The sequence below is a fragment of the Capricornis sumatraensis genome, chromosome 8 (assembly GCF_032405125.1).
Source record: "Capricornis sumatraensis isolate serow.1 chromosome 8, serow.2, whole genome shotgun sequence".
Classification (NCBI taxonomy): Eukaryota; Metazoa; Chordata; class Mammalia; order Artiodactyla; family Bovidae; genus Capricornis; species Capricornis sumatraensis.
The window spans coordinates 83732286-83757632 of NC_091076.1; the positions used below are offsets into that span (position 1 = coordinate 83732286).

The 25347-nt window shown below is 45.9% G+C and overlaps 1 protein-coding gene across 4 annotated transcripts in view; it reads right to left on the reverse strand.

Annotated features, from left to right (window-relative positions):
* Nucleotides 1-542: 542 nt before the first annotated feature.
* SPECC1 (sperm antigen with calponin homology and coiled-coil domains 1) overlaps nucleotides 543-25347 on the reverse strand; it is a 144724-nt gene continuing 119919 nt past the window's right edge. For 2 of the 4 annotated variants that reach the window (XM_068975991.1, XM_068975989.1), the window contains exons 12-14: nucleotides 13494-13610; nucleotides 8274-8333; nucleotides 543-632 (exon numbers count right to left, since the gene is read on the reverse strand). In XM_068975991.1, the coding sequence (XP_068832092.1) occupies nucleotides 543-632; nucleotides 8274-8333; nucleotides 13494-13610 (267 nt within the window). The remainder of the gene's footprint in view (nucleotides 633-8273; nucleotides 8334-13493; nucleotides 13611-25347) is intronic. The other 2 variants (XM_068975993.1, XM_068975992.1) reach the window with 2 other exon arrangements.

Here is a 25347-nt window from a genome sequence, read left to right on the forward strand (position 1 = left end):
TGTCCCTCCCAGGGGCACCGAGCACTCACCCAGGGGCTCCTTTCATCTCAAATGTTTGGTCTCCCACCCAGAGAATGAAGTAAGGGACAGGAGACCTAACGGTGGTGAAATCCTCTCTGGGAACCAAGTCTGTCCCCAAAAGGCAGGGCTCACGTGACTCAGAGCTGCTTGAGAGCCGACTGTCCTTTGGTGTCCTGCTCAGTGTTTCTGGAGGGGCTGGACTGGCAAGTACAGAGTTTTTAGAAGGCAGAAGCCAGGATTCTTAGTAGAAAAATGATGGGTTTAGATGTTTGTCGTGAGACTCAGGGCAGCTCCAGTGAACACATCGCGGGGCTCCCACAGGAGAAGGGGGCCCCTGGGAGCAGGACCCCCGACTTACAGTCCATACGTGTCAGGGTTCAGGGTGGGTGCGGCAGACCCCGCTGTTTCTTGTTTGTGTGTCGGACTCAGGTGGAGCCTGCCTTGGAAATCCAGACAGTGGGCAGCTGACAGCACAGACCAGGTGCATCCAGGAGACACAGTGGGTGTGGGACATGCAGGACCTACGTCTCGAAGTACTTGTAGATCTGGGCCACATACTGCATCACGCTCTGCCAGTCAGGCCGGTCCGTGTGTAGCAACTCACTGAGCTCCTGTGGGAGAGGGCAGAGGTCACCGGGTGCCGCCGGACCTTTCCACGTGGCTGGCAGGTGCAGGCAACATCCAGCCAGTGCTAAAGGTGCTCAGTGGGAAAAAGAAAAGCTTTTCCTTCCTGCTTATTCAGGAGATGCTATGCTTTTAGGAACATTAGACATGATCTCCTGGCCCTCTCAAATTTTAACAATGAGCATTAAAAGAAAGTTCTGAAAAAAGAAAAATTCTGAACAAAAACTAAGAGTTGTCACATGATCCAGCAATCCCACTCCTGGGCACATATCTGGATAAAACTCTAATTCAAAAATATACATCACCCCAATGGTCTAGGCAGCACTAACCACAGTAGCCAAGATAAGGAAACAACTTCAATGTCCATCGACAGAGGAATGGATAAAGAAGATGTGTTACATATACACAACGGAGTATTACTTGGCCATTAAAAAGAATGAAATTATGCCAACTGCAGCAACATGGATGCAACTAGAGATTATTGCAGTAAATCAGACAGAGAAAGGCAAATAGCATATGATATCACTTATACGTGGAATCTAAAAAGTGACATGACTGAACCTATCTATGAAACAGACTCACAGACACAGAGAAGACCTGTGGTTGCCAAGGGGTCGGGGAGAAGAGGACTGGGCGTTTGGGATTAGCAGATGTGAACCATTACATACAGGATGGATAAACAACAAGGTCCTACTGTGCAGCGCTGGGAACTATATTCAGTATCCTGGGATAAACAAAAATGGGAAAGAACGTGGAAAAGAATGTGTATATAACTGAATCACTTTGTTGCACAGGAGAAACTAACAGGACATTCTAAATTGGCTCTACTTCAATCAATAAAACAAAAGTTTTAAAAAGAGTCATTATGATTCCATTGTTGTGAGAGGATTCCCACTTCTCCCAGCTACATTTGAACACACACCCATGTCCTCCCACATTGTCACTGCATACCCTGTGCTTTGTCACTGAACATTTTTCATACTCAATTTTCCACACAGCTGTGTTGCGTCATTTAGCGGATATACACTGTCCAGAGAACAGCTGTCCCATCCTAATAGCACAGGCTGTGACTGTGGTCACTTCTTTGCAGTGAGCATCTGTGTGGTACTGTTTCTGCTATTTGTGCCACAAAAGCCCTACACCGGCTAAAAGCTATTTGACCAGAGGGCCACCAGTGGCAAAAGGGTCACCAGTCCACGTTTTATTGTCTTCCCTCATTTCATCCACCACAAGCAAGCACAGGCAGAGGCCCGGGACTGACAGCGGCAGGATGGTGCTCTGTCTACTGCTCAGCCAGGCTTTCCTGAAATTCGTGTCACCACACTACTCAACAATTCATCTTGGGGCTGAGTGCGGATTCTTCTGTGGTCATGAAAGAATAGTAGAGAAGGTCCTGGCATGAAGCTGGAAGCAGAGACACAGTGGAAAAGCAGGCTGAGCTCAGAACATCTGTTCCTGGGCACGGACAGAACTGGCTGAGGCATGGAACCAGCCATTTAGCTTCTGTTTCAGCATCTAAATATATTTGACTGATTTTTCTCACTGGTGAGGCTGAGAAATCAGCATATCATCGGTCTGAGGGAAGGGTGGAAAAGGAGCACGTGGAACACCCCACACAGGAACCTACAGCAACGTGAAAAGAGAAACAATGCGTTCACAGAAGACAAGGAGGAAAAGCCTCCTTCTGTGTGCACAGACAGATGCACAAACAGCCGAAATTCTTATAACACGAGGGTTGCTAACATGACGACACAGGGAGAAGCGATGAGGAATCGTGCTCTCGGGACGCAGGTGAGCTCTGAGAACACAGGGATGGCCTGAGAGGCTGGAGGGATGGCAAACCCCCCTGGGGGCAAGGACATGTCTTCCTGCTCAGAGAGGATTCTAAAGTCTAATCAATATTCAGTTTTACTCAGACTGTCCGGCATGCTTGAACCCAACAATAATTAAATTTTAATCTGTTTTAGTGCATTGTCAACATCACGTTTGAACATGTTTGAAGAAATCAGTTAACACCTTTCAGGAGAAGACAGAGTATGTTGGATCAATAAAAATCCAATAGTGTGAGACACTTGATTCAGTACCTAAAAACCTTCCAAAAAAAGAAAACACCAGACCCAGATGGTTTCACTGGTTAATTCTATCAAACAGTCCAGGAAGAAATAATACCAGTTCTACGCAATCTCTTCCAGGAAACAGAAGAGGAGGGAACACTTCCTCATTCATTCTGTGAAGCTGGAACTGCCCTGATACCAAAAGCAGGACAAAGACTTTACAAGAATACCAATTTCTCACTAAAATGTAAACACAATGATCCTTAATAAATATTAGCAAATTGAATCATGATCAAGTGGGTTCATCTCAGGAATCCAAGGCTGGCTCAACAGCCATCAATCAATCAAATTTACTCACAGTTGTTGTTGTTTAGTTGCTAAGCTGTGTTCGACTCTTTTTGACCCTATAGACTGCAGCCTGCTAGGCTCCTCTGTCCTGGGACTTCCCAGGCAAGAATACTGGAGTGGGTCATCACGCCCTTCTCCAGGAGATCTTCCCACACTGGGATTGAACCCTCATCTCTTATGTCTCCTGCATTGGGAGGCAGATTCTTTACCACCAGGGAAGCCATGTTATGTGTATTTCACTACAATAAATTAAAAAAAAAAAAAGATAGGGCTTCTTGCTCTCAGGAGTCTAGGCAAGAATACTGGAGTGAGTTTTCATGCCCTTCTCCAGGGGATCTGCCCAACCCAGGGATCAAACTCAGGTCTCCCAGGTTGCAGGTGGATTCTTCACTGTCTGAGCCACCAGAGAAGCGCAGAGATAAGCCCTATAATCAGATAAATTACAATATAACACATATGCGCTTGATAGACTATAAGTAAATTGTGCTTTAAGAGCCCAGGTTGGCATGGCTGCTCAGATGCAGGGTCATGGAGGGGTGAGACGTGGGCTCTGGAGTCGGATAGCCTCCTTGTCCCTTGTCTTGGCTACTCACAAGCTATGTGCCCTTCCACAAAATTGCAGTGTTCCTCATGTAAGGAGCATCTATGTCATAGGACTTCTGAGAGGGACCATGACTCAACTCACAGAAAGTGCCTGGTACAGAGAAGCCTCTATAAAGTTTATGCGACAGCACAGGTTCAGCCTCACCTAAGGAATCATTCTAACCTCCCTATAAAACCCTGAGTTGTGAAGACCTCCCTTCCTAGGTGACCTGAAGACCTTAGTCTGTGTGAGGAGTGACCATTCTGGGGGACACACAGGCTCAGCAAGCGACACCCTCACAGACCACACGGCCTGGTATGGGCATGTCTGCCTCACCAGTGCAAACACATCCACCCTTGGAGGGCACCCGTTCTGGCTACTCTAACAGCGGCGGCAACAAGGCCACACCTCTTCTTTCTCCACCCTTCCTGTGACTGATGCAGTGAGTGAAATTTCTGTCTCACACCGTGGCGGGGAAGAAATGCATTCTCAACTCGGGGGAACACTGTGGTGTTTTCACTTGGAAAAACTCTTATCCTTGTTAATCCTCTAAAAAATGCAGAAGCCTATATTTGCTAGAATATAAACATATAAGGGAATTTTTTTCCTGACTAATCTAATAATAGAACTTGACCAAAGACTTAGGATTGTTACTGCTGCCAATTCTGATTAGGTGCAGTTTTTAAATGTCACTTGTAATTAAGTATATTATTTTTTACTGCATCTCATGATACAAAAGTAAACTTAATAATGCAGGAAGCTTCCATTCTCTTGATGGCATGAACTGGTTAAACTGCTCACATTCCTAAATGTTTGTGAGATCCACAATGATGTTCGTCAGTAGCTCCTCAGAGACTTCTGTACAAATAAAATCGCTGGCTCTGATGATTAGCTCAACAAGATGATCTCATTTGCTTCCCAGCATTCACTAACTTCAGTAGTACATGAGATGAAAAAATAGGGAAAAAAATTAATTTAAAAAAGCAAATATTAACAGTAACACTTCCCAGGTGGCTCTAGTGGTAAAGAACCTGCCTGCCCATGTAGGTGACACAGGAGACGGGGGTTCGATCCTTGGGTTGGGAAGATCCTCTGGAAAAGGTCATGGCAACCCAGTCCAGTATTCTTGCCTGGGAAATCCCATGGACACAGGAGCTTGGCGGGGTACAGTCTACACGGTCACAAAGAGTCAGACATGACTGAAGTGACTTGGCATGCAAGCATACAAAGAAAACCATATTCTGTGTAGAATATAGTCTTCCAACAAGTTCTCATTATATTCAATATCTTTTCTTAAGCAAATGATCTCTGGTTACTTGTTAGCTGCTTTCGATTTGTGCTGCTGGAGAAGACTCTTGAGAGTCCTCTGAACAGCAAAGAGATTAAACCAGTCAGTCCAAAAGGAAATCAACCCTGAGTATTCATTGGAAGGACTAATGCTGAAGTTGAAGCTCCAATACTTTGGCCACCTGATGCAAAGAGCTGAGTCATTGGAAAAGACCCTGTTGCTGGGAAAGATTGAGGGCAAAAGGAGAAGGGGATGACAGAGGATGAGATGGTTGCAAGGGATCACTGACTCAGTGGACATGAATCTGAGCAAACTCTGGGAGACTGTGGAGGATAAAGGGGCCTGGTGTGCTGCAGTCCATGGGGTTTAAAAGAGTCCGACACGACTTAGAGACTGAACAACGACAACTCCCTGGCTGTTTAGTGTTTCAGAAGACAAATCAGGTTCCTGCTACTCCATCCTTGCCAGACATTAAGTCCCCCCACTTCTTTTTAAATTCTCTAGACTTGAGTTTGCACAATAGGGACATCTGTTTCTCATAGGTTCAGTGGAATTTGGGCGGACTGGTATTTTTTTGTTTATGTGTGTGTGTGTGACTATATTTAAAACAATGAATTGCACTTCTTTAATGGCTAAAGTTCTAGTTCTTTCTCTGTGTTTTGGAGAAATAGTTACATTTACTATTTGAAGAAATATATTTATGTATATATTTTAAAAACTGTCCATTCTGTCAAACATGTTAGGATAACACTGTTATAACTATAGTATTAAAATTCCTATGATAGTTGTCTTTTTCCTTTTTTTCCCCAAAATTTCATTTATTTTTTATTTTGGGCTGCGCTGGGTCTTCGCTGTCACGAAGGCTCTCCTCTAGCGGTGAGCAAGCGCTCCTTTTCGTTGCCATACGCAGGCTTCTCGTTGCAGTGGCCTCTCTTGCTCTGGAGTGTGGGCTCTAGGGTGTGCGGGCTTCAATAGCTGAGGTTACTGTAGCGCGTGGGCTTAGTTGCCCCACAGCACTGGAATCTTCCTGGCCCCAGGAATCAAGCCCATGTCTCCTGGATTGGCAGGTGGATTCTTTACCGATGCGCCACCAGGGAAGCCCCTGGTCTTTTTCCCTTTTCATTTCACCCTCTGAGGTTATACAAGTATATTTCTCACTGTTATTGCAGCTGAGATTTTCCTAATCACTGAACATGTTTTTAAATGTTTATTGGCCATTTGTGAGTTGCCTATTCCAGACTTTGATAGTTTTCTACTAGGTTTCTTTTATTATTGGTTAGTATAAATTATTTGTAGATTATCTCTTTGCTTTTTCTGCAGTTACATTACAATGTGTCTGGATGGATGTTTTGTATTATTTATCCTGTTTGAGATTCCATTAAGAATCTGTGGCCTTTCGTCATTCTGGAAAATTTCAGGCGCCACTTCTTCAAATATTATCTCTCTTCATGTTTTCTTTCCTCTACTTCTGGAATTCCCACTGGCCATGGGAGTTGGACATGGTCTGATTTTATCTTCCATGCCTCTTAAGCTCTGTGACAGACACTATCAGTTGGTCCCAACCTCTGTTTCCCTTGCAGGCTTCCCACGCAGGCTTCCCACTAAAGAGGATGAGAAACGTTGTATGTCTACCTTCTCAAATCCCTTTGGGACTGGGGTGGCCACGCAACAGAGAACTGCCACAGAGCTGGAGGGCCTCTGGGAAGCCTTTTGGTTTCCTAATCAAAGGAGGGGATGTCAGGCACTCACTGCACCCTTTCCTCCCCACTTTTGGCCCTACAGATGGGAGTGATGTCTGGAGCTTGGCAGCCATGTTCAGCCACAGAGAGACAAATAAGAGGACAAAGAACCAAGAGAGTAAAGACACTCTGTGGGCCTTGGTTATATTAAGCAGTGAACCATTCCTGAAACTACAAAAAAAATCTTCATGGTTGAAGCAACCGTTAGTTGGGTTTTCCATTTCTTAAAGTTGAAAACCTATTAACTAATAAAACCCCTATCACATTTACATCTTAAAAATCTCTGTTATATGTCCTGGGTAATTTCCTGTGATCTATTTTCTGGTTCAGCAGTTCTCTTTTCTGCTGTATCCAATCAGTTTTCAATCCAGCTGTGGTTTTTACTTTCAAATTTTAAATTTCTACTTGGCTCTTTTCAAAATCTTAAAAAAAAAATAAAACCATGTTCCTTCCTTATGATTTTTATTCCTTCTCTGATCTCTAATATGTTTAAACATAGTCTTTTGAGGTCTCTTTCTTATTGTTTTATTATCTCAAATTCTGGTAGATGGTCCTCTTGTTCGTGGTGCCAGCTGACTAGATAATTTTCTTTTCTTCGTTTAAATTTTATTGGAGTCTAGTTGATTACAATTTTGTGTTAGTTTCAGGTGTACAGCAAAGTGATTCAGTTATACACACACACACAGTCACTCTTTTTCAGAGTCTTTCCACATATAGGTTATCACAGAGTACTAAGTAGAGTTCCCTGTGCTGTACAGCAGGTCCTATTGTCAGGCAGATCATTTTCCCGACTGCTTTGTAATTTTGAATTGTGAGTGTATTTTCAGTAGCCTCTGTGCTCCGGGCCACAGAGCTTTTGGCAGCATAGACACTATAAACTGGTCATTGCTTGCAGCAGATCTTATAAATTGGACTCCAAACCTCATCTGGCCCAGCTTTTCCTTCCTTCCCTACAAGAGATTTTGTGTTTTTTGGCCACAAAGAAATCCCAGGTAGAGACTGAGCTTGCTTATCACCTCCCTGGACTGGCAGGTGGCAATTTTTTATCTCCCCTTCACTAAGATGATGAGTATTTGGGGAGCCTTAGTTCTGTGCAGAGGTCTCAGAGCATGTGCAGAGGTCTCAGGACCAATGCTCTGAGACCTCTGCACAGAACCTGTTACAGGAGCTCAGTGCCAGGTCCCCTTCCCCTTCATAAGCACGAACCACAGCCTGCACACATTGGAGGCCCTTTCCCACCGCCCTAGTCCCACCCTGGGGTGACCAGAGTCCCAGCACATGCCTCAGAACTCTGGTCTTCACTCCTCTTTCAATTTCTGGCATCTAGTTATTTCCAGTTCCTTCTTCAGAGATTGGCTCTGTATTGATATTTTAAAAATTATATCGTATTCATATTTCCAGGGCTTTAATGATAATTCAGTCTAGAACTGAAATTTATCCACAGTGAAATCTTCACTGAAAACACTCTAAATCACATGTGGTCAGACCAACTGGACACTTTTATATCAGGACTCATGAGTAATGGACTTCATTGCTGTGAAGATTATTTAGTAGATGGCATAAAGTTCTTTCTCATGGGATTAGAGTATCACATGGATACAAAGGGGGACACTCACCAGGCTGGGTTTGATGCCTACACTTTCAGCTGCTTCAAATGCCAACAAGAGATTTCTTTTCTAGGTTAAAAGTCAAACAGAATGAAATTATAAGCCAAGAATATATAGCTTTCGTTAGCAATAAACACCAACTGACACTCCCATATAGATTACCTACTATTTATAAAACACAAGTGTTGAAGTCAAGTATGCAGACAGTGGTCTCAGTTTAAGGGGGAAAAAAGAAGATTAACAGATGACCACTGTCACTAAAAAATAACATTATTGATTGATTCCTGACCATGAAAGATACATTTTTGTTAGTTATTTTTTACTTTGTCAATATTTAGGACATATACCTTCTGTCATATATCAATTTGTTTAATCATAGTGCTGTATCAAAAGTTATAAAAGTAATACGTACACCTAGTTAAATATAATCACATGAAAGACTTCCTTGCCTCAATCCTGGACCTTGGGAGAACGATTTTTCGCTTCTGTCTTTAATTCCAGGGACTTCCTTCATTTCTCTGTACCTGCTGACATCACTGTTTCTTCCTTCCTTCTAAATATTTATTTATTTGGCTTAGTTGCAGCACTTGGGATCTTTAGTCTCAGCATGTGGGATCTAGTTCCCTGACCAGGGATTGAACCTGGGGACCTCTGCTTGAGGAGGTTGGAATCTTAGCCACTGGACCACCAGGGAAGTCCCATCACTTTCTTGATTTCTAAAACAGAGGCATGACCTTCTAACTTCCTCCTAAGTTAAATGACTCAGGAATCATGCACCTCTCTCTTCCCTTCATTCTAGTCACACAGCTCACGTTCGCTCCCTTATTAGTCATGTTTGTGACTTTAACCAGTATCCTCAAACCATCATTTCTTGTCCCATCGGTTGCGAATGACAGTTCCTAACTTCACTTGGTGTGATAAGTAAGACTTTCCCTTGCCTTTCCTGCAGCTGGTCATGTTCTGAACTGTTCAAGCTGATACACTTGGCTTCCTTCTCCTCAACCACACTGAAGTGTCCAGCACCCTCTTAACAGGACAACTCTGCAGGCTGAAAACAACAAGGGGTATTGGCACAGCGGCTGGGATCACACTCCTCGCCCCAGGTTCCACAGTCGTGATGCTGTGCCACTCAAAACATTCTTTCCAAAGGGTTTTCCTCTTTGTAACAAGCAGCAGCTCAGAACCACACCACGTTTCAGTGTGTTCCAGATCTGGACCTTGCCTTTCTTCGTCTGTTTTCAGTTTTGCTTGTTTGGGACTTTTCTTGCTGGGAGAAGAACTGTGTCTCCTTCTCTTCTTCTGGTTTCTTATCTTCCTATGGCTTATAATCCATGATACTCTCTTTGTACTAAAGTGACTTTTCAGATTCTGATTTTGATAGGTTTTTTACAGGTGGCACTACTGATAAAAGAACCTGCCCAACAGTTCAAGATGCGTGGGTTCAATCTCTGGGTTGGGAAGATCCCCTGGAGGAGGGCATGGCAATACACTCCAGTATCCTTGCCTGGAGAATCCCATGAACAGAGGAGCCTGGTGGGCTACAGTCCAGAGGATTCCACAGAGTTGGACATAACTGAAGTGACTTAACATGCATATAAACATTACAGGCCTCTCTTGATGCCCTTTTCAATGTCTGCTGTTCACCAAAAAACCCAAGAAATACACTGCACTGAGAGTGCCCCAGACCCAGGCTCCAATTGAGGAAGGCTGAACTTCACTCATCCTGAAGGTCAAAGGCATCGTTTCATTCAAATTAGCACCTTCCCTTTGAAACTCAACTTCAAAGTCATCCCTTCCAGGAAGCCTTCCCTGCTTGCAACCCTCTCTCCTCCAGCAAGAGCACCCCCAGGCTGAGTCTCACACACGTGCTCAGCTTTAAATTGTGCCAGTTTGATTTGCCTGTGTTGACACATTGTTCTGAGAACCCTCATCGGTAACTCTGAGATATGAGTTTCTTTCCCCAAACATGAACACAAGGTCTCCCAGTGCAGGGGCCAAACCTAGAGCACGTCCACATGGGGCAGTTAGGAAGCAGGAGGCCAGCGGTCATCAGGGGAGGCTGTGATGCTGCACGATCTGGAATGAAAACTCCAGCCAAGTTGAGGATTCAAGCCAAGTTGAGGATTATAACCCAGGAACAGCCTCTGAGGAAGCTCCCAGAACTGTTCTGCCTGTAAGAGGTCAAAGCACAGTCATGCAGGATATTGAGACAGAGGGCTGTGCATCAAGGGATGCACCTGGAGCGAAGTCCTTCACCCCTCGTGAACCTGCAGCATCTCACAGCCTGACCTGGCTCCTCCCCAGGACAGCAACCTGGAGCAGGGAGAAGAAAGGCAACCCGTGTGCTGGAACCATGCGCCCCTGGATCTCAAGGATAAGAGAGAGACCAAGCTGTGATGCTCAGCTGTTCTGTGCATTGCCAGATCTGGGCAGCTGGCTGTGAATCTTGGGGATCACCGGCCTCCAGGGGACATGATGTGGTTTCCGTCATCTGGAAGCAATGAGATGATCCGAAGGGTGAAAGCAAACACTTTCCATTCTTTTCCAACATGTCCACTGATGGGAGGACAAAGCGCCATGGCTGCAGTCAAACACTTCACACCCTGAGGACCTATCTGCAGCAGGCTTCGACCAACCTCTCCATCGGCAGAAACATTCAATACCTGCTCAACCATGAGAAGCGGCACTCTTGCCGGCACCAGCAGACTCCCCTAGGAGACATCCTTCCTTCTTGACCTTCCCTGGGCCCTGATGACCCATGACCTGCTGCTCACTCTGTACTAGCAGCCCTGGATCATGTAAACCAGTCGCATCCCTTGATGCACAGCCCTCTATCTCAAAACCTTGTACGACTGTGCTTTGACCTCTAACAGGCAGAACAGTTCTGGGAGCTTCCTCAGAAACTTCCTCAGAGGGTTATAATCCTCAGCTTGGCTTGAATAAAAATTTTCTTTTTCTTCCCTGATCAACTGATGGATTTTTTTTTTGTTGACAGTGCCCAGGCTTCGTGGGTCCTGGGACCCCACATGCCCCTGCTGGTCTCCTTTGTGGCTGCTCCTCCTGGTACCTGGTACCTTCGCTGGGCCACTCTGCCCTGCCCTGGCAACAAGGATGGAGTCCTCAAAGCTTGTTTCTTGTCTTCTCTTGGTGCCTCTGTGAAGTTTGATTTATGATAAGAAACACACCTTTGGTCTTTGTCTTGGTTCCTGCACAGAGCTCCTAAAGCCTTTGTAATTTTCTATGTAGGAGTCATGGAGGCATCCTTTGTAATAATATTTGCTTTCTGTCCCTGAAAATGGCTTCAGAGAAATAAAGGTGAAACAGGTGTCTTTTTATTCGTTTGTTTTTCTGGCTGTGCCGGGTCTCAGTTGCAGCACGTGGGGTCTTTACTGGAGGCATGCCAACTCTGAATTGCAGCGTGTGGAATCTGGTTACCTGACTAGGGATTGAGCCTGGGTCCCCTGCATTGGGAGTGCAGAGTTCTAGCCACTGGACTGCCAGGGAAGCTCCAAAACAAGTGTCTTTTGTTACTCATAACAAACCCTTTCCAACAACACCTGGGTGTATGTTAATAACTCAGTTTTTGAAAACCCCTGGAAAGACAGTGTGGAATTAGAGGTTATAACATTCAGTCCCACCCCCTGACTTGCAGGGAGCAGGGAGGGGCTGGAGGCTGAACCAGTCACCAATGACCAGTGATTTAATTAGTCGTGTCTATATAATGAAGCTGCCAGTAAAACCCCAAAGGATGGGTTTAAGTGAAGCATCCATGTGCTGGGAGGGTGGCACACCACAGACTCCAAGGGGACAGAAGCTCCCGTGCTCGGGACCCCTCCCCACACCTCGTCCTTTGGACTTCCTCATCTGCCCACCGGCCTCCCCATGTCCCTGGTCTCTGCTCCCCTGGGCCTGCCTTTGGCATGCTCCCTGGCTCTGGAAGGCTCCCCCGCTCTGTGTATCACTGGTTCCCTCATGTGGGCTCTGCGCTGGAATTCCACTCAGAGATGTCCACAACCTTCCTGGCGAAAGTCAGGTCCCCATGTTCACCCCACGCCCTGTGCTTCTCTCACGCTTTTCCATGAGTGAGTGAGTGAAGCCACTCAGTCGTGTCCGACTCTCTGCGACCCCATGGACACCAGGCTCCTCTGTCCATGGAATTTTCTAGGCAAGGGTACTGGAGTGGGTTGCTATTTCCTTCTCCAGGGACTCTTCCCAACCCAGGGATTGAACCCAGGTCTCCCGCATTGTAGACGGACGCTTTACTGTCTGAGCCACCAGGGAAGTCATAGTTTATAGTTATTTACTTACAGTGCTAAGTTTACTCACTTACAGTGCAAGTTTACTCACTTGTTTGCTGACCACCCGCCTCCCAAGGACACTGTCTACCCCACCACTTCTGCCTTTGTTACTGGGCATGACAGCTACCAAGAAACATCTGTTGAGTAAATGAGTCCAGGGCCTGGGACAGTGTTTCCCGGAATAACTCTGTGGAATATGATTTTAAGGATGTTCTAGGGCAGGGTTTGCCAAATCACAGCCCACAGGCCAAACTCAGCCCTCGGCCTGTTTTTGCTAATAAAGTTTTATTAGAACACAGCAAGCCTATTAACTGACAAACATCTATGGCCACTTGGATGCTTTGATGGGAGAGCTGAGTAGCTTTGACAAAGACCACAGACCAACAAAGCCTACCACTGACCCCCGACAGGGGAAGTCTGCCAACTCCTGTTATGGGTGATTATATTAAACATTAAAAAGGTTCTGTGGCTCTGACGTAGGGTGGCCTAAAATGAGTCACACAGGTTTCTCTAATGAAGGACTTCCTAGAGTATTTATGGCATCAAGAATCTCCAGAAGTGTGCTATGATAAATAGCTTCCCCAGCTTATCTGAGCCAGGGATTTCTGGTTCTTTGGAAACGATGTTGAAAATGCTGGCCTAAGGTCTTGAAACCATGAAGGTGACAGTCCATCAGGGCCTCCTCTGAAAAATGAGTGATAGGAAGTTCTCAGCAGACACAGTCAACTGGTCTCTGCTGCATTTTCCTAGGTAACAAGGGAAGTTGAGGACAGTACTGAGGGTGGGACCTGCCCTCTGTTGTGATCTGAGCTGGAATTTTACCCCAGTTTCCTTTTCAAGGCCACAAACCCCACGCTCCCTGGATGTATCAATAGTGTGAGAAATTCCCCTGTGTTCTGGAGGGTGACCGGGGTGGGGATGCGGGACTTACTTTCTCCTGGCTGTTCAGCTCCTGGTATGGGATGTGGGCAGGCAGGTAGGTGTGGAGAAGAGCGCAAAAGGCCAAGCCGTCACTCCAGCTGCTGCTGAAATTGGTGATATCGATGTTCTGTGGGGAGAGCAGCATTAATCACCAGACTGCTGAGTCATGACTAAACAGGGCTGTGCTGCGATCCATGTGTGTAGCCATCTCTGGGTTTGCAGGAAGATGAGACCAGATACTACCCATGTCTGCTGGGAGTACATTCATTAATAATTTTGCTGTCAGGAATGGTGGCCTGGTGTTGCCCAAATCCATTCACAGAAAAGCACAAAAAAAGACTCTGGAGTGAAAAACAGTGGGGAATTTCTGGTGGCCTGCTGGTAGGCCAAAGGTTCTCAGACACTGTACTCTCAGATTAACCACCTGGTTAGCTTTGTACATCCTAGCACCTCCCAGCCTTATTTGGCCAAAGAAGAATCACCACCACTACCACCACACCACCGTCATCATCACCATCACTACCACCACCATCATCACATCACTGTTTCCATCACCATCATCACCATCACCACCATCTCCTAGAGAAGACCCAAGGACTTCCCCTCAGAGAGCCACCTTAAGCAGTGTGTCCTTAAGCTCTCAGACAGGCACTAGTGTGACATACAAGTCTGAGAGGCCCGGCTGGAAGGTCTATCTGTGCTCAGGCTGGACCCCCGAGAAGCAGATCATCTGGATCTCTTGTCTCAAAAGTCTCTTTGATGACCCTGCAGCTACCTGATGGGACTTGGGGGCTGTGCTGGAAATGAAGGCACTTTGATTGTATGCCTTCTTGAAGAGGCTTGCGCATGAAAAAAGCAGAAGGAAGAACTGGGGTGGGCAGCTACGACCCATCCAGTTCACTCAGTTTCAGCTTTCAAATCTGATGCTGGGGTGGGAGACCCTGGGGAGCGGGGCAGCTGCAGAGAAACCGGGCATCAGCAAGAGGGGAGGGTTTCCAGACTTAAGAAGGGAGGACGGTTGACGGAGTGTCTACACGGTGCCTGTCACTGTGCATTTTCTCATTTAATTCCCAGGACACCCACACCTGTAAGTAAGCAGCGTCATGCCCATCTGACAGGTGAGAAAGCTGAAGTGAAACCAAACCCTGCTGGTCCAGCTCCACCCACTGGCCACTGCCCCCATCCTCTTGTTGGGTTTCCTTCCTCCTTCTCTTTCTCCCTCCCTCCCTGACTTCCTTCCTGTATAAATTCATTTTACACCAAAAGCGTTTAATACTTGGTAGATCTTCCTTTTTCTGAAACATAAAAACCTTTTTTTATACTTCACTCTTATACCATTTATGACACAAAACATCATTTTTCTCCATCTGTACTATCTTCAGAGGCATTTGAGAGGCCAAAGGGGACCCAGAAGGGGGACAATGCCACCCACCTAACAAACTGAGATGCTGCCTTGTGTTTCAGCTCACTGAACACTGCTTAGGAACAACTTTTGATCTAAAGTGCAAACACCCTCATTTATTGAGCCAGGGTGGGGGGTAAAAATCTGGTGCCACCAAAGCCAGGAGTGAAGAGTCAATCAGAATGACTCAGGCCCTCAGGATAGATCAGAAGCCAGGTCACTTCCGGATGGATGGCCACTCTCGGGCCATCAGGCACCATGAGACACACATGGACCCTCACGCTTCAGCAGCAGGACTTAAACACTGCCCCACACCAAGGAGGCAGCTGTTAAAACAAGGAATTATGTAAATCCTAAATCCAGTTGGCTCACCAGATCCAACATGTGGGTCAGGAAGGGCTTGTCTTTTGTGTCACTTATTTCCCAGGTTACAGACTTTGTTTTTGTTTTTTAACTTTTTTTTTAAGAAAATTTATTATTATTATTTTTTTGGCTGTCCTGGGTCTTCGCTGCTGTGCAAGGGCTTTCTCTAGCTGCAGTGCACAAGCTTCTTGTGGTAGTTTTCTTGTTGCAGAGCTCAGAAAAGGGCTCTAGCTCAGGCCCTAGAGCACTTAGTTGCTCTGTAGCATGTGGGATCTTCCCGGACCAGGGATCGAACCTGTGTCCCCTGCACTGGCAGGTGGGTTTGTAACCACTGGACAACCAGGGAAGTTCCTAGGTCTCAGACTTTGAATTGTTCTGTCTCCGGCAGAGATGGAGGGCATCCAGCTGTGACCTGTTAAGATTATATTCATTCCAAGAACATGACGCACTCAAATAAAATCTTACCCTTTACTTCTCTGGGGGGAACAACACAGATCTAGTTTCCTCAATGCCACCTGAAACTGTCCTTGGTTCTATGTGAACAATGAGACTATCAACTATCTCCCCTCAGCACCACTGGTAGACAACTAAGCACGTGTGTGCATCTTGGTCCCTCAGGTCAGAGGTGGGAGTCAGCGGGCAGAGGCACTGGGTTCCAAAGGTTGCCCTGTGGCTGTCACCCCCAAGGGCTTCCTTACTGCTCCCCAAGGTATATCTGGATGAGAAAGGTGAGCTGAGAGTGGCTCGGCTTGATATGCCCGTGTTTTTCACAAGAATCACAGCAAAGGGGTGAGCTGACCAGTGCTCTCTGAAGTCTCTCACTTGAATCCTGTTCAACTGTGGACCTGTCTGCAGAGTACTCCTTGGGTTTCTGGTCAGCGGACAGAGGGGGCGCAGGGGACATGGAGGATGCATGGGGATGGCCTTGCCGAGCAGGGAGTGGTGGAAGAGTCTTCCCAGGGGCCCTGAAGAGTGAACCGTGCAGACGGCTTGTAGATGGGGTAGGCAGCAGGTACTCCTGGGCAGGAATGAACTACCAGGTGAGGGCAGAGAGAAGACAGTGTCCTGGGAAGGGTGGCTGAGCCAAGGAACAAGGCGAATCCTGACTCCAGGCCCTACCCCAGGACAGATGAAAAGCCTTCTCCTCAGCTGGGGACCATCAGCATCAGCTCGGCCTTGGTGTGGGTGAGGCCTGTGTAGCCTGTGGGCATCGATACTCAGTGCCCACAGCTGCAACGACCAAGGACAAGAACATGGCACCCCAGGGGTATAAATACAGTGCCTTCCTTTCCCCAGAGACCATCCCACTGAATCTTAGGGCTGCATCAAGAGAATAATGTACAGAGCAGTGGGAATCAGCCAACCAGGCACTCTACAAGATGGATCGTCAACTCTTTCCTTGTTACTTATTCCCGAATAAAACTGCCTGAGATCACTGTTAGCCTTGACTGCAAGTCAGCAGGCGGAAAGGAGCATGTCGGGAGGCTGTGTGTCCAGAGCTGGATGCTGGTGACATGGATGTATGTGCTTCATGAAAATTCACTGAGCTGTACACACGTATGTGCAATAAGAGCTACATCAATAAAGAGGAAAGAAATGAATGGAGGCCAGGGAGGGAGATGAGCAGGAAGAGGGGTGGGTGAGGGAGGAGGGCAGTTGGGGAAGAGAACTGATTAAGAAGGAGAAAGGGAAAACAGGGACCCTGATGTTCTTAAGGGGCTGAACCATGGTTGTCTGAAAGAATGCCAGCATTTTGGAATTTACGTAGATTTACTGGGGAAAAAAGCAGAGATACAATCAAAAAGAAACTTGCTGACTATTTCCCCAAGGGGAATGGTAATTACTCATTGCAAATTACCCTCAACTTTCTTTGGGCTATAAATACTTCAGAGACATTCCCAAGAGAGAGAAAGTTCCAGGGAGAGGAAGGCTCAGATATAAAAAAAAAAAGGTAACATTCTGAGCATCTCCAAAAAGGAGTGCTTAGGAGAAAATTTTGTAAGATAACAGATTTCTGTCCCTAGGGCCGCAGAAGTCATTTGAGATACACAAAAACCGACAGGCACAGAGGAAGCTAAAACGACACTGGTGAACATCCGAGAACATGATCAGAGCAGCTGAGATTGTAGACAAGTTCCAGGAGGGCAAGTGGGGATGCAGCTCGCAAACAACACGGCTGACAGAGCAGAGCAAAACCCAACAACCACAGCATTTGCTTCTAGAAGGTTCATTTCATTTGCCTTTTGTTGCCTGGAAATGCTGACATCTGGTAAAAACATGAACCGCTCTGCAGAGCACACACCCACCAAGGACATAGCTGTGACCTGTTCCCACTGATACTCCATCATCCCTCAGGATCTCCGTAGGCTGTTCCAATGGACTTCAACGAATGGATCGATTCTGTGTGCACTAAATGCACAAGATTTTTTAAAAGTTAAAAAAAAGAAAAAGGAAGTTTCTGGGAAAGAGACGGCAGACCGTTTAGAAATCGCCGTCAGTCCCCTGCCTCAGGGATCAGCTGTCCTGGGTGCAGGGCGGCCTTAGCACCCTCGCCCTGGGGCTTCCTGGCCTTTCTCAAAGACATTCTTATTGTCACAGCTGGAGAATCAGACTGAGATTTTTTTGTGGGGGGGAGGGGGTGTGTAACGATTTATAGGTCATTCAGGATTAAAGTAGCTCATTCCTCAGCACGGCGCAGCTTGGGTAGGAAGAGCCCTGGGGAGAGAGGTTCCTTTGAAGATCTGGTGAGAAAAGTGCAGAAGAGCATGTGCACATGCAGGGGGAGGGGAGGGGAAACTGCCACAAAGGTGGCCTGCGTGCCCTCTCTGAACGGGCCCTTGCTCCCTGCCTGGACGCACGTCTGCGCCTACCCACGGCTCCCATTCCAGAAGCCAGTCCAATCCCAGGCTACCCGGTGACCCTCAAGTGGCCTGGCCCTGCACACTTGCAGTCCTTGCCATGGACTCGCGCAGACACGCCCGTGGACCACAGGGAACGCTCTCTGTACACCCTTCCTTTCTGAGGCCCCATCTCACTGAAGGTCGCTGTCTCGGGTGCCCACTCCGATCAGTGTGTCCTCATCTCGGGAGGGCGGCCGTGACCCCTCCCCATCCAGCACCAGCTCTGCACCATGACAGAAACTGTTCCCCACAGAGAGCCGTGACCATGGATCACCTCGTGAATGTCCCTTCTCTCGGGGATCAGCTGCCTGGAGATAAGTCTAACTAATCAGATGGCTAAGTTTATAAGCCAGCATCAAACATGAGGATACAGATGAACAGGTTTGTCATCCTGGGGAAACAGCCAGCCAAGGCACAAAATGCAACGAGCATAAAAGAACTGGCTACATAAAGTTAAGTTTCTGTGTGACACACATTAAAAAAAAAAAAAGATACTTGCATACACATAGTAAGTGACTAATACCCGAAGATACAACCAGTCACAAACACATGAAGAGGGCTTCAGTCTCATCAGAAAATAGAAACTCTTCATTAAATTGGCAAAAGTGAAATAGATGGTTAATTCACAGAGACAACAAAGATGTGGGGAAGTGGGTATAATCCTATATGGGCTGAGGGGCTGATGTGTGTGCTTAGTCACTCAGTCGTGTCTGACTCTTTGAGACCCCATGGACTGTAGCCTGCCAGGCTCCCCTCTGTTCATGGGATTCTCTGGGCCAGAATACTGGAGTGGGTTGCCATGCCCTCCTCCAGGGGATCTTCCCGACCCAGGGATTGAACCCAGGTCTCCCGCATTGCAGGTGGATTCTTTACCGTCTGAGCCACCAGAGAAGCCCATGAATACTGAAGCCCAACCCTTCTCTGGGGATCTTCCTAACCCAGGAATCAAACCGGGATCTCCTGCATTGCAGGTGGATTTTTTACCATCTGAGCCACCAGGGAAGCCCACATGGGCTGAAAGGAATACAAACTGGTATAGACTTTCAGGAAGGCAACTGGAAGCACTTTGCTAAATGCAAATATGATTTGATCAAGTCATTTCACTTCTAGGCAACTTTTCTAGAGGGAATAGTCACGCATCTATCTGCTCAAAGACATATCTACAAGAATGTTTACTGCAATATTACTGTTCAGAATGGGGAACTGGCGATACCCCAGTTGCCTACCAATTAAGATAAATAAACTTTCCTTTTGAAAACCTTAATAAAAAAATCTATAACTCAGTTTTCTGACCTGAATACATTCCTAGGAAGCTTGTGGGAAAACACAGCCATTCTGCTTTTCAATATGTCTGCTACACTCAGTAAGTTCTAGATAATCATACTTTTCACCAATTACTAGATAAACGTCAACCTAGAAGGTTGGCCCTGGACTTCTCTATGTCATCGCTGACTTAGTTGAAATCCAGGAGACACTGAGAATAACAAGCAGATAGATTCATAAGGAACTGAGGGCTTAAGATCTGGGACGGAGTAGCTCAGAGCAGCAGGTCTAGGAAGAACGCTCTTTGACTTACATGGCAAGAACCAAGGGTACATTACAGGGGAAAGAGAACAGGACCATCTGAGGATGAGGGCTTTTTGATGACAAGAGGGCTGCTGTGTCTCCAGGGATGTGTAGGCAGATATGCACCACTTCCCCCTGGAGACAGTGCTGAAAGGATACTGACACATCAGAAGCACGGTTGGAGCCTATCTTTCTTGCTTCCTCCTTTCTCACTGAACAAGTGCTAGAGTGTCCCCACCCATGACTTCCCTCCCTGAGGTTCTCTGACCGTGGCATCATGACAGGTGGCCCCATTCCGCCCCACAAGACAGTGGCCCCTCTCGCCACACCCCAGCACATCACGGGGCACTAGTTCCTCTGCTTCCAGTTCCTGCCAGGTCTTTCCTCTACCCCTCAGCTTGGCTCTGAAACAATTCCCTGCCGTGTCCCATCCCCAGGCCCAGCCCATGCTCAGGGTCTCTGTAAAAGCACTTTTCCTTTCCAGTGCTCTAGTGACTCTCTCCTGAGTTGATCACCTCATTTTCATTAATTTGACTCATCTTGGCCTACTCTTTCTATGGGAGATGGTTATTTGTAGCTCTGGTGGCTCCATTCATCCTAGAATGGTCCAATCGCCCCTTTACCAGGCTCTGTCATCTGTCTGCACCCCTAAACCCCATGCCTCTAGCTGAGAGCTTATCCACAAAGGACAAGTTAAAGAAATGGTTTCCTGGTGCCTAGGATATTGCTCAAAATCTTATATGTCCTTCCAACCCTCAACAAAGAGAAGCAGAATAGTACAGTGTTTCAGAGACCAGGCTCTGGAGCCTGATTCTGGGTTTGGAGGCAAACTCTCCCATTTCAACAAGCTGTATGCTTCACTATGCATGTGTTCCCATCATGAACCATCTGCACTCACGGGTCAAGTTTCCAGACTGGAAGGGGAGCTCAGCCCACAGTCTGAAGTCTAATGACAGCAAATGCTCACTGAGCCCCTCTGTGTGTTGAGTGCCACGGGACACACACACAACGAAGTGTGGTCCCTAGCTCAAAAGGTTCACCACGTTCAGTAGAACAGGCAGGGCAGACATGCTGTGATCTGGGGTCACATGAGGGCAGCCCCTGGTGGCTGGGCTACACAGAACCAGCAAGTCATGGACAGGATCCCCCTGTGGTTCTGGGAACACTGGAGACAAAAGTCTAGCTCTTGTTTTCTTTTGTGACTGAAAATCAGACTGAACTGGGACCTTGGCAAACCAAAACATAAATGACTCCAAGGAGGAAAAACGAACCCAAGTTGCGAGCAGCTCTGAGGCCCAGGTCTTTCTCTGTCACTACAGCAGCTGTGTGACTGGGACTTGACACAAATGACTCAACTTCTTGGTCTTTCAGTTTCCCCACCTTCCAAATAACTAGCTTAGATTAGGTTAGATTATATTTATTTTGTTTATTGAGTAATTTATTTCTGGCTGTGCTGGGTCTTCATTGCTGTGCACAGGCTGTCTCTAGTTACAGTGAGCAGGGGCTGCTCTCGAGTTGCGGTGCACGGGCTTCCCATGGTGGTGGCTTCTCTTGTTACGGAGTACAGGCCCTAGGGCACAAGCTCAATTAGTTGGGGTGCATGGTCCTAGCTGCTCTGTGGCATGTGGGATCTTCCTGGATCAGGGATTGAACCCAAGTTGCCTGCATTGGCCTGCGGATTCTTTACCACTGAGCCAAAAGGGAAGTCCCTATATTCATGGTTTTGAAATGACTGGCTATGGAACCTTCCAACAAAAGTTTATGCAGAAGCTCTTTCTAGAAATTGAAAACTATAAGATGAAATGATCTCTCATCAGCTCCCATGTCTGTTCCTTCCTGCATCATTTGACATGATAGACAGTAGCCATGGTAGCTACTTAAATTATTTAAAATTAAATAAAGTTTAAGATTCAGGTTCTCAGCCACATTAGCCACCTTTTAACTGGTCAGGAACCATGACTGGTGAGTGCGTAAAGTGCTCGCTGGCATAGATCTAGAATAATCCCACCAACTCAAGAGTTTTCCTGGACAGCACTGCCCTGTACCACACAAATGTGAAGGTTTATTCCCCCTCCTTTTATGCAACTATAGCATGCTGTGGACAGTTCCAAATCCTGATTTTTTTCCTACTCACCAAGATCCAGAGACAGGTACAGTGTAGAAACTAAGACAGTGCATTTTGAAGCCAGAAGCCCATCACTTACTAGTGGCATGATTGTAAGCAATTAGGCAACTTCTCTGCACTTTGGTTTCCAAATCCTTAAAAAGGATTTGGAAGAGATATCTCATGGGATTGCAGTCGAGACATGTAGGCATACAGAACAATGTCTACCACACGTGCGATACTCACTATACACCAACTCATTCTCAGCTCTGTTCTTTCCTACGATGTGGATGAACACAACAGATGCTGAGGCTGTTTCCAGCCTTTTGCTATCACTCTGCACACACATGGAATAAACCACGATGGATTCTGCCAATCTGCCCTCTGAGACCTTTATCTTATTCCCTCCCATACCCACCCCATACCATATGAGTGACTTCTCCACACATCTGTAAAAGAATCCACAAGGTTTCAGGGAACAATGTGATTCTGTCCATCCTATGATGCTCTAGTACTCTAAACAGAATATTTTTAGTAAGGGGAAAAAGAAAACCATTGTTTTTCAAAGGGAAAATGGAACTTGTATATTTTTGGATATGCTTACAAAAAAAAAAATAATAACTAAACAACTTGTTTGAGGAATTTCATTCTAAGACCAAGTTTAATTTATGCTCGACAAACAATCTTGAACCACATCTTAACCTCCCACCCCCAAGAAGACTGAATTCAGTCTCCAAAATCATAAGCTTCTTGTGGCTAGAGTGTTTTCCAGATGAACATTTCATGAATAAAAGAACGGAAAAAATACTCAGCACAGAGTCACTGGGGACTGTTATTGTCTAAACAGACTTACGAGCAGCCCTGGGGGACAGAGAGGGAAGAGCGGCAACATCCAGGCATCCGGGCCTTAGCTCTCACTGAAGGCAGGTTAATGGCTTTTGGTGTCTGGTGGTGTCGTGTGGCCCCACCAGCTGCTGGTATATCGGATCCTGAGAAGCACCCTCCTTTCCCCACCCAGCAGGATGATGGCTCCCGGGGAGAAGAAAGAAAGAAACATTTTTGCACTATTCTGATAATCCTGCTCTTGCTTCCTAAAGCTGGTAGGACACCTGACATTTCTACATGTATGGAGATATGCCCTGGTGATGTATGAACACAGGCCTTTTGTTCCAATGATCCTGTAAAGCCATTAAGACTGCCAACTCACAGGGGGAGGTTCTAAGCATCTTTGAATGCTATCCCCCAAAGCCCACCTCCTTCTGTCCCCTCTCTTTCTCCTGCATTTTGTAGGAACGCAGAAGGTTGGAACGGGCAGGATGTGGGTCCCTCAGCCTATGGCCTCTGGGAATGCTGAGCTGGTCCACTGCATTTGTGATGTGTACATGTAAGTGCCTGTTAACATTTTAAACCAGGTCTTATTAACACAAAACTTCATCTATGCCTAAACTAAGCAATAAGCCAAATGTCCTTTTGAATAGAGTACAGAACACACTATGCTTCATATCAGGCAGAAACTTCCCCCAGGAATATATCATATGAATAAATACCAGATATCCTTGGCCATGCTGGAGTTTTACCCCCAGGAATACAAGAATGTGTCCTCACTAGGACACCTGTTACATAATATATTTATGTGAATTACATAAATGGGTTGAAAGAGAAAAACATCTGATATATTTATTGCTCAACAAATGCCAAAAAGCAATTTGAAACAATTCTTATCTTTTTCTGGATTAAAGAAAGAAAAACCTCTTGGTAATAACCTCAGGACTAGGCTTCCTTTAATGGATGGTGTTTATCAGGAAATAACACAAAAGTCATATTTAAGGGCGAGATACTACTCATTTTGCAAGGAAAACAAAACTATCCACTGTTAACACTATTAGTCAACATTTCCTGAACTTCTACAAGTGAATAAAACCAAAAAGGTACAAAAGGTATGAATATTAAAAAGAAAGGAAAAATATCATTTTCTTGCAATGGTCTGCCTCAAAACTCTAGAAAATCAACTAATACCACCAAATAATGAAAAATGTCGAGATGCCAACATTGTGACCAATAACAAAACAGTGGACATTCCCTTCCCATGGCCCCACACACGGTAAGCACCTCCCCACCACCTTTCCATCTTTCTGTACAGCAAGAGTTGGTAGCAGAGAGAACCAGACCGCCAGAAGAGGCTGGGAATTCCAGATGCTGAATCCCCACTTATGCCCAGAACTAAAATTTTATACTCAATGAAATGACCAAGTGTCAGAGTAATGTGCAGAATCAAGGTGACTAAATTTTACCTTCCACAAACTTCTGCTCAGAAGATACTGGAGGAACCAAAAAAAGGAAAGAAAAAAAAAAAAAAGGATATGGGAACCTGAAGGTCAAAAAAAATACAAAAAGAGAGACAGAAATATAACAGTCAAGCGTCTGACACAGGAGCGAGGACAAGCCAGGACGGAGGCGGCCAAGGACTCAGTGGAGACCCCTTGGTGGGAAATGGGTGGAACCCCTCACAAGTAGGACCTAAGGGGATCTCCATGAGGGTTGGGACTGAATTAGTGATGACTATATAGAAACTGAAAGAGACACAGAGACACGCAAATGGTCAACAGGCCACGAAAAGATGCTAAATTATTAGAGTAATGCAAGTCAAATCCATAACGGGGTTCCACCTCACACTGGTCAGAATGGCCATTATCAGAAGTCTACAAACAACAAATGCTAGAGAGGGTGTGGAGAAATGGGAACTCTTCTACACAGCTGGTGGGAATGAAAACTGGTGCAGCCACTATGGAAAACAGTACAGAGGCTCCTTGAAAAACTAAAAATAGATTTACCATGTGATACAGCAATCTCACTCCTGGGCACACACCCAGAAAAGATGAAACCTCTAATTCAAAAAGACATATACACCCCAACGTTCACAGCAGTATTATTTACGATTGCCAAGACAAGGAAGCAACTTAAATCTCTCTCTATATATATATATTACATTACATATGAATATATATATGTATATATTTTACTTGTTTATATTTATATATAAATATATATATATATATATTACATCTATCTATGTATGGTACTTCATTGTGTGTGTTGGAATACTTTGAGTGTGTGCTCAGTCACTTTAGCTATATCCAAATCTTTGTGTCCCCATGGACTGCAGCCTGCCAGGCTCCTCTGTCCTGGGATTCAATAGCCAAGAACACTGGAGTGGGTTGCCATGCCCTCCTCCAGGGGATCTTCCTGACTCAGAGATCTAACCCACATCTCCTGCATTGCAGGCAGATTTTTTTTTACTGCTGAGCCACCGGAGAAATCCCACAATGGAATACTACTCAGCCATAAAAAATAATGAAATAATGCCACTTGTAGCAACATAGATGAGCTTAGAGATTATCGTACTAAGTGAAGTGAGTCAGAGAGAGAGAAAAAAATAAGTATCATATATATGTGGGACCTAAAAATAATTATACAAGTGATCTTATTTACAAAACAGAAAGAGACTCATAGACAAAACAAATTTAGGATT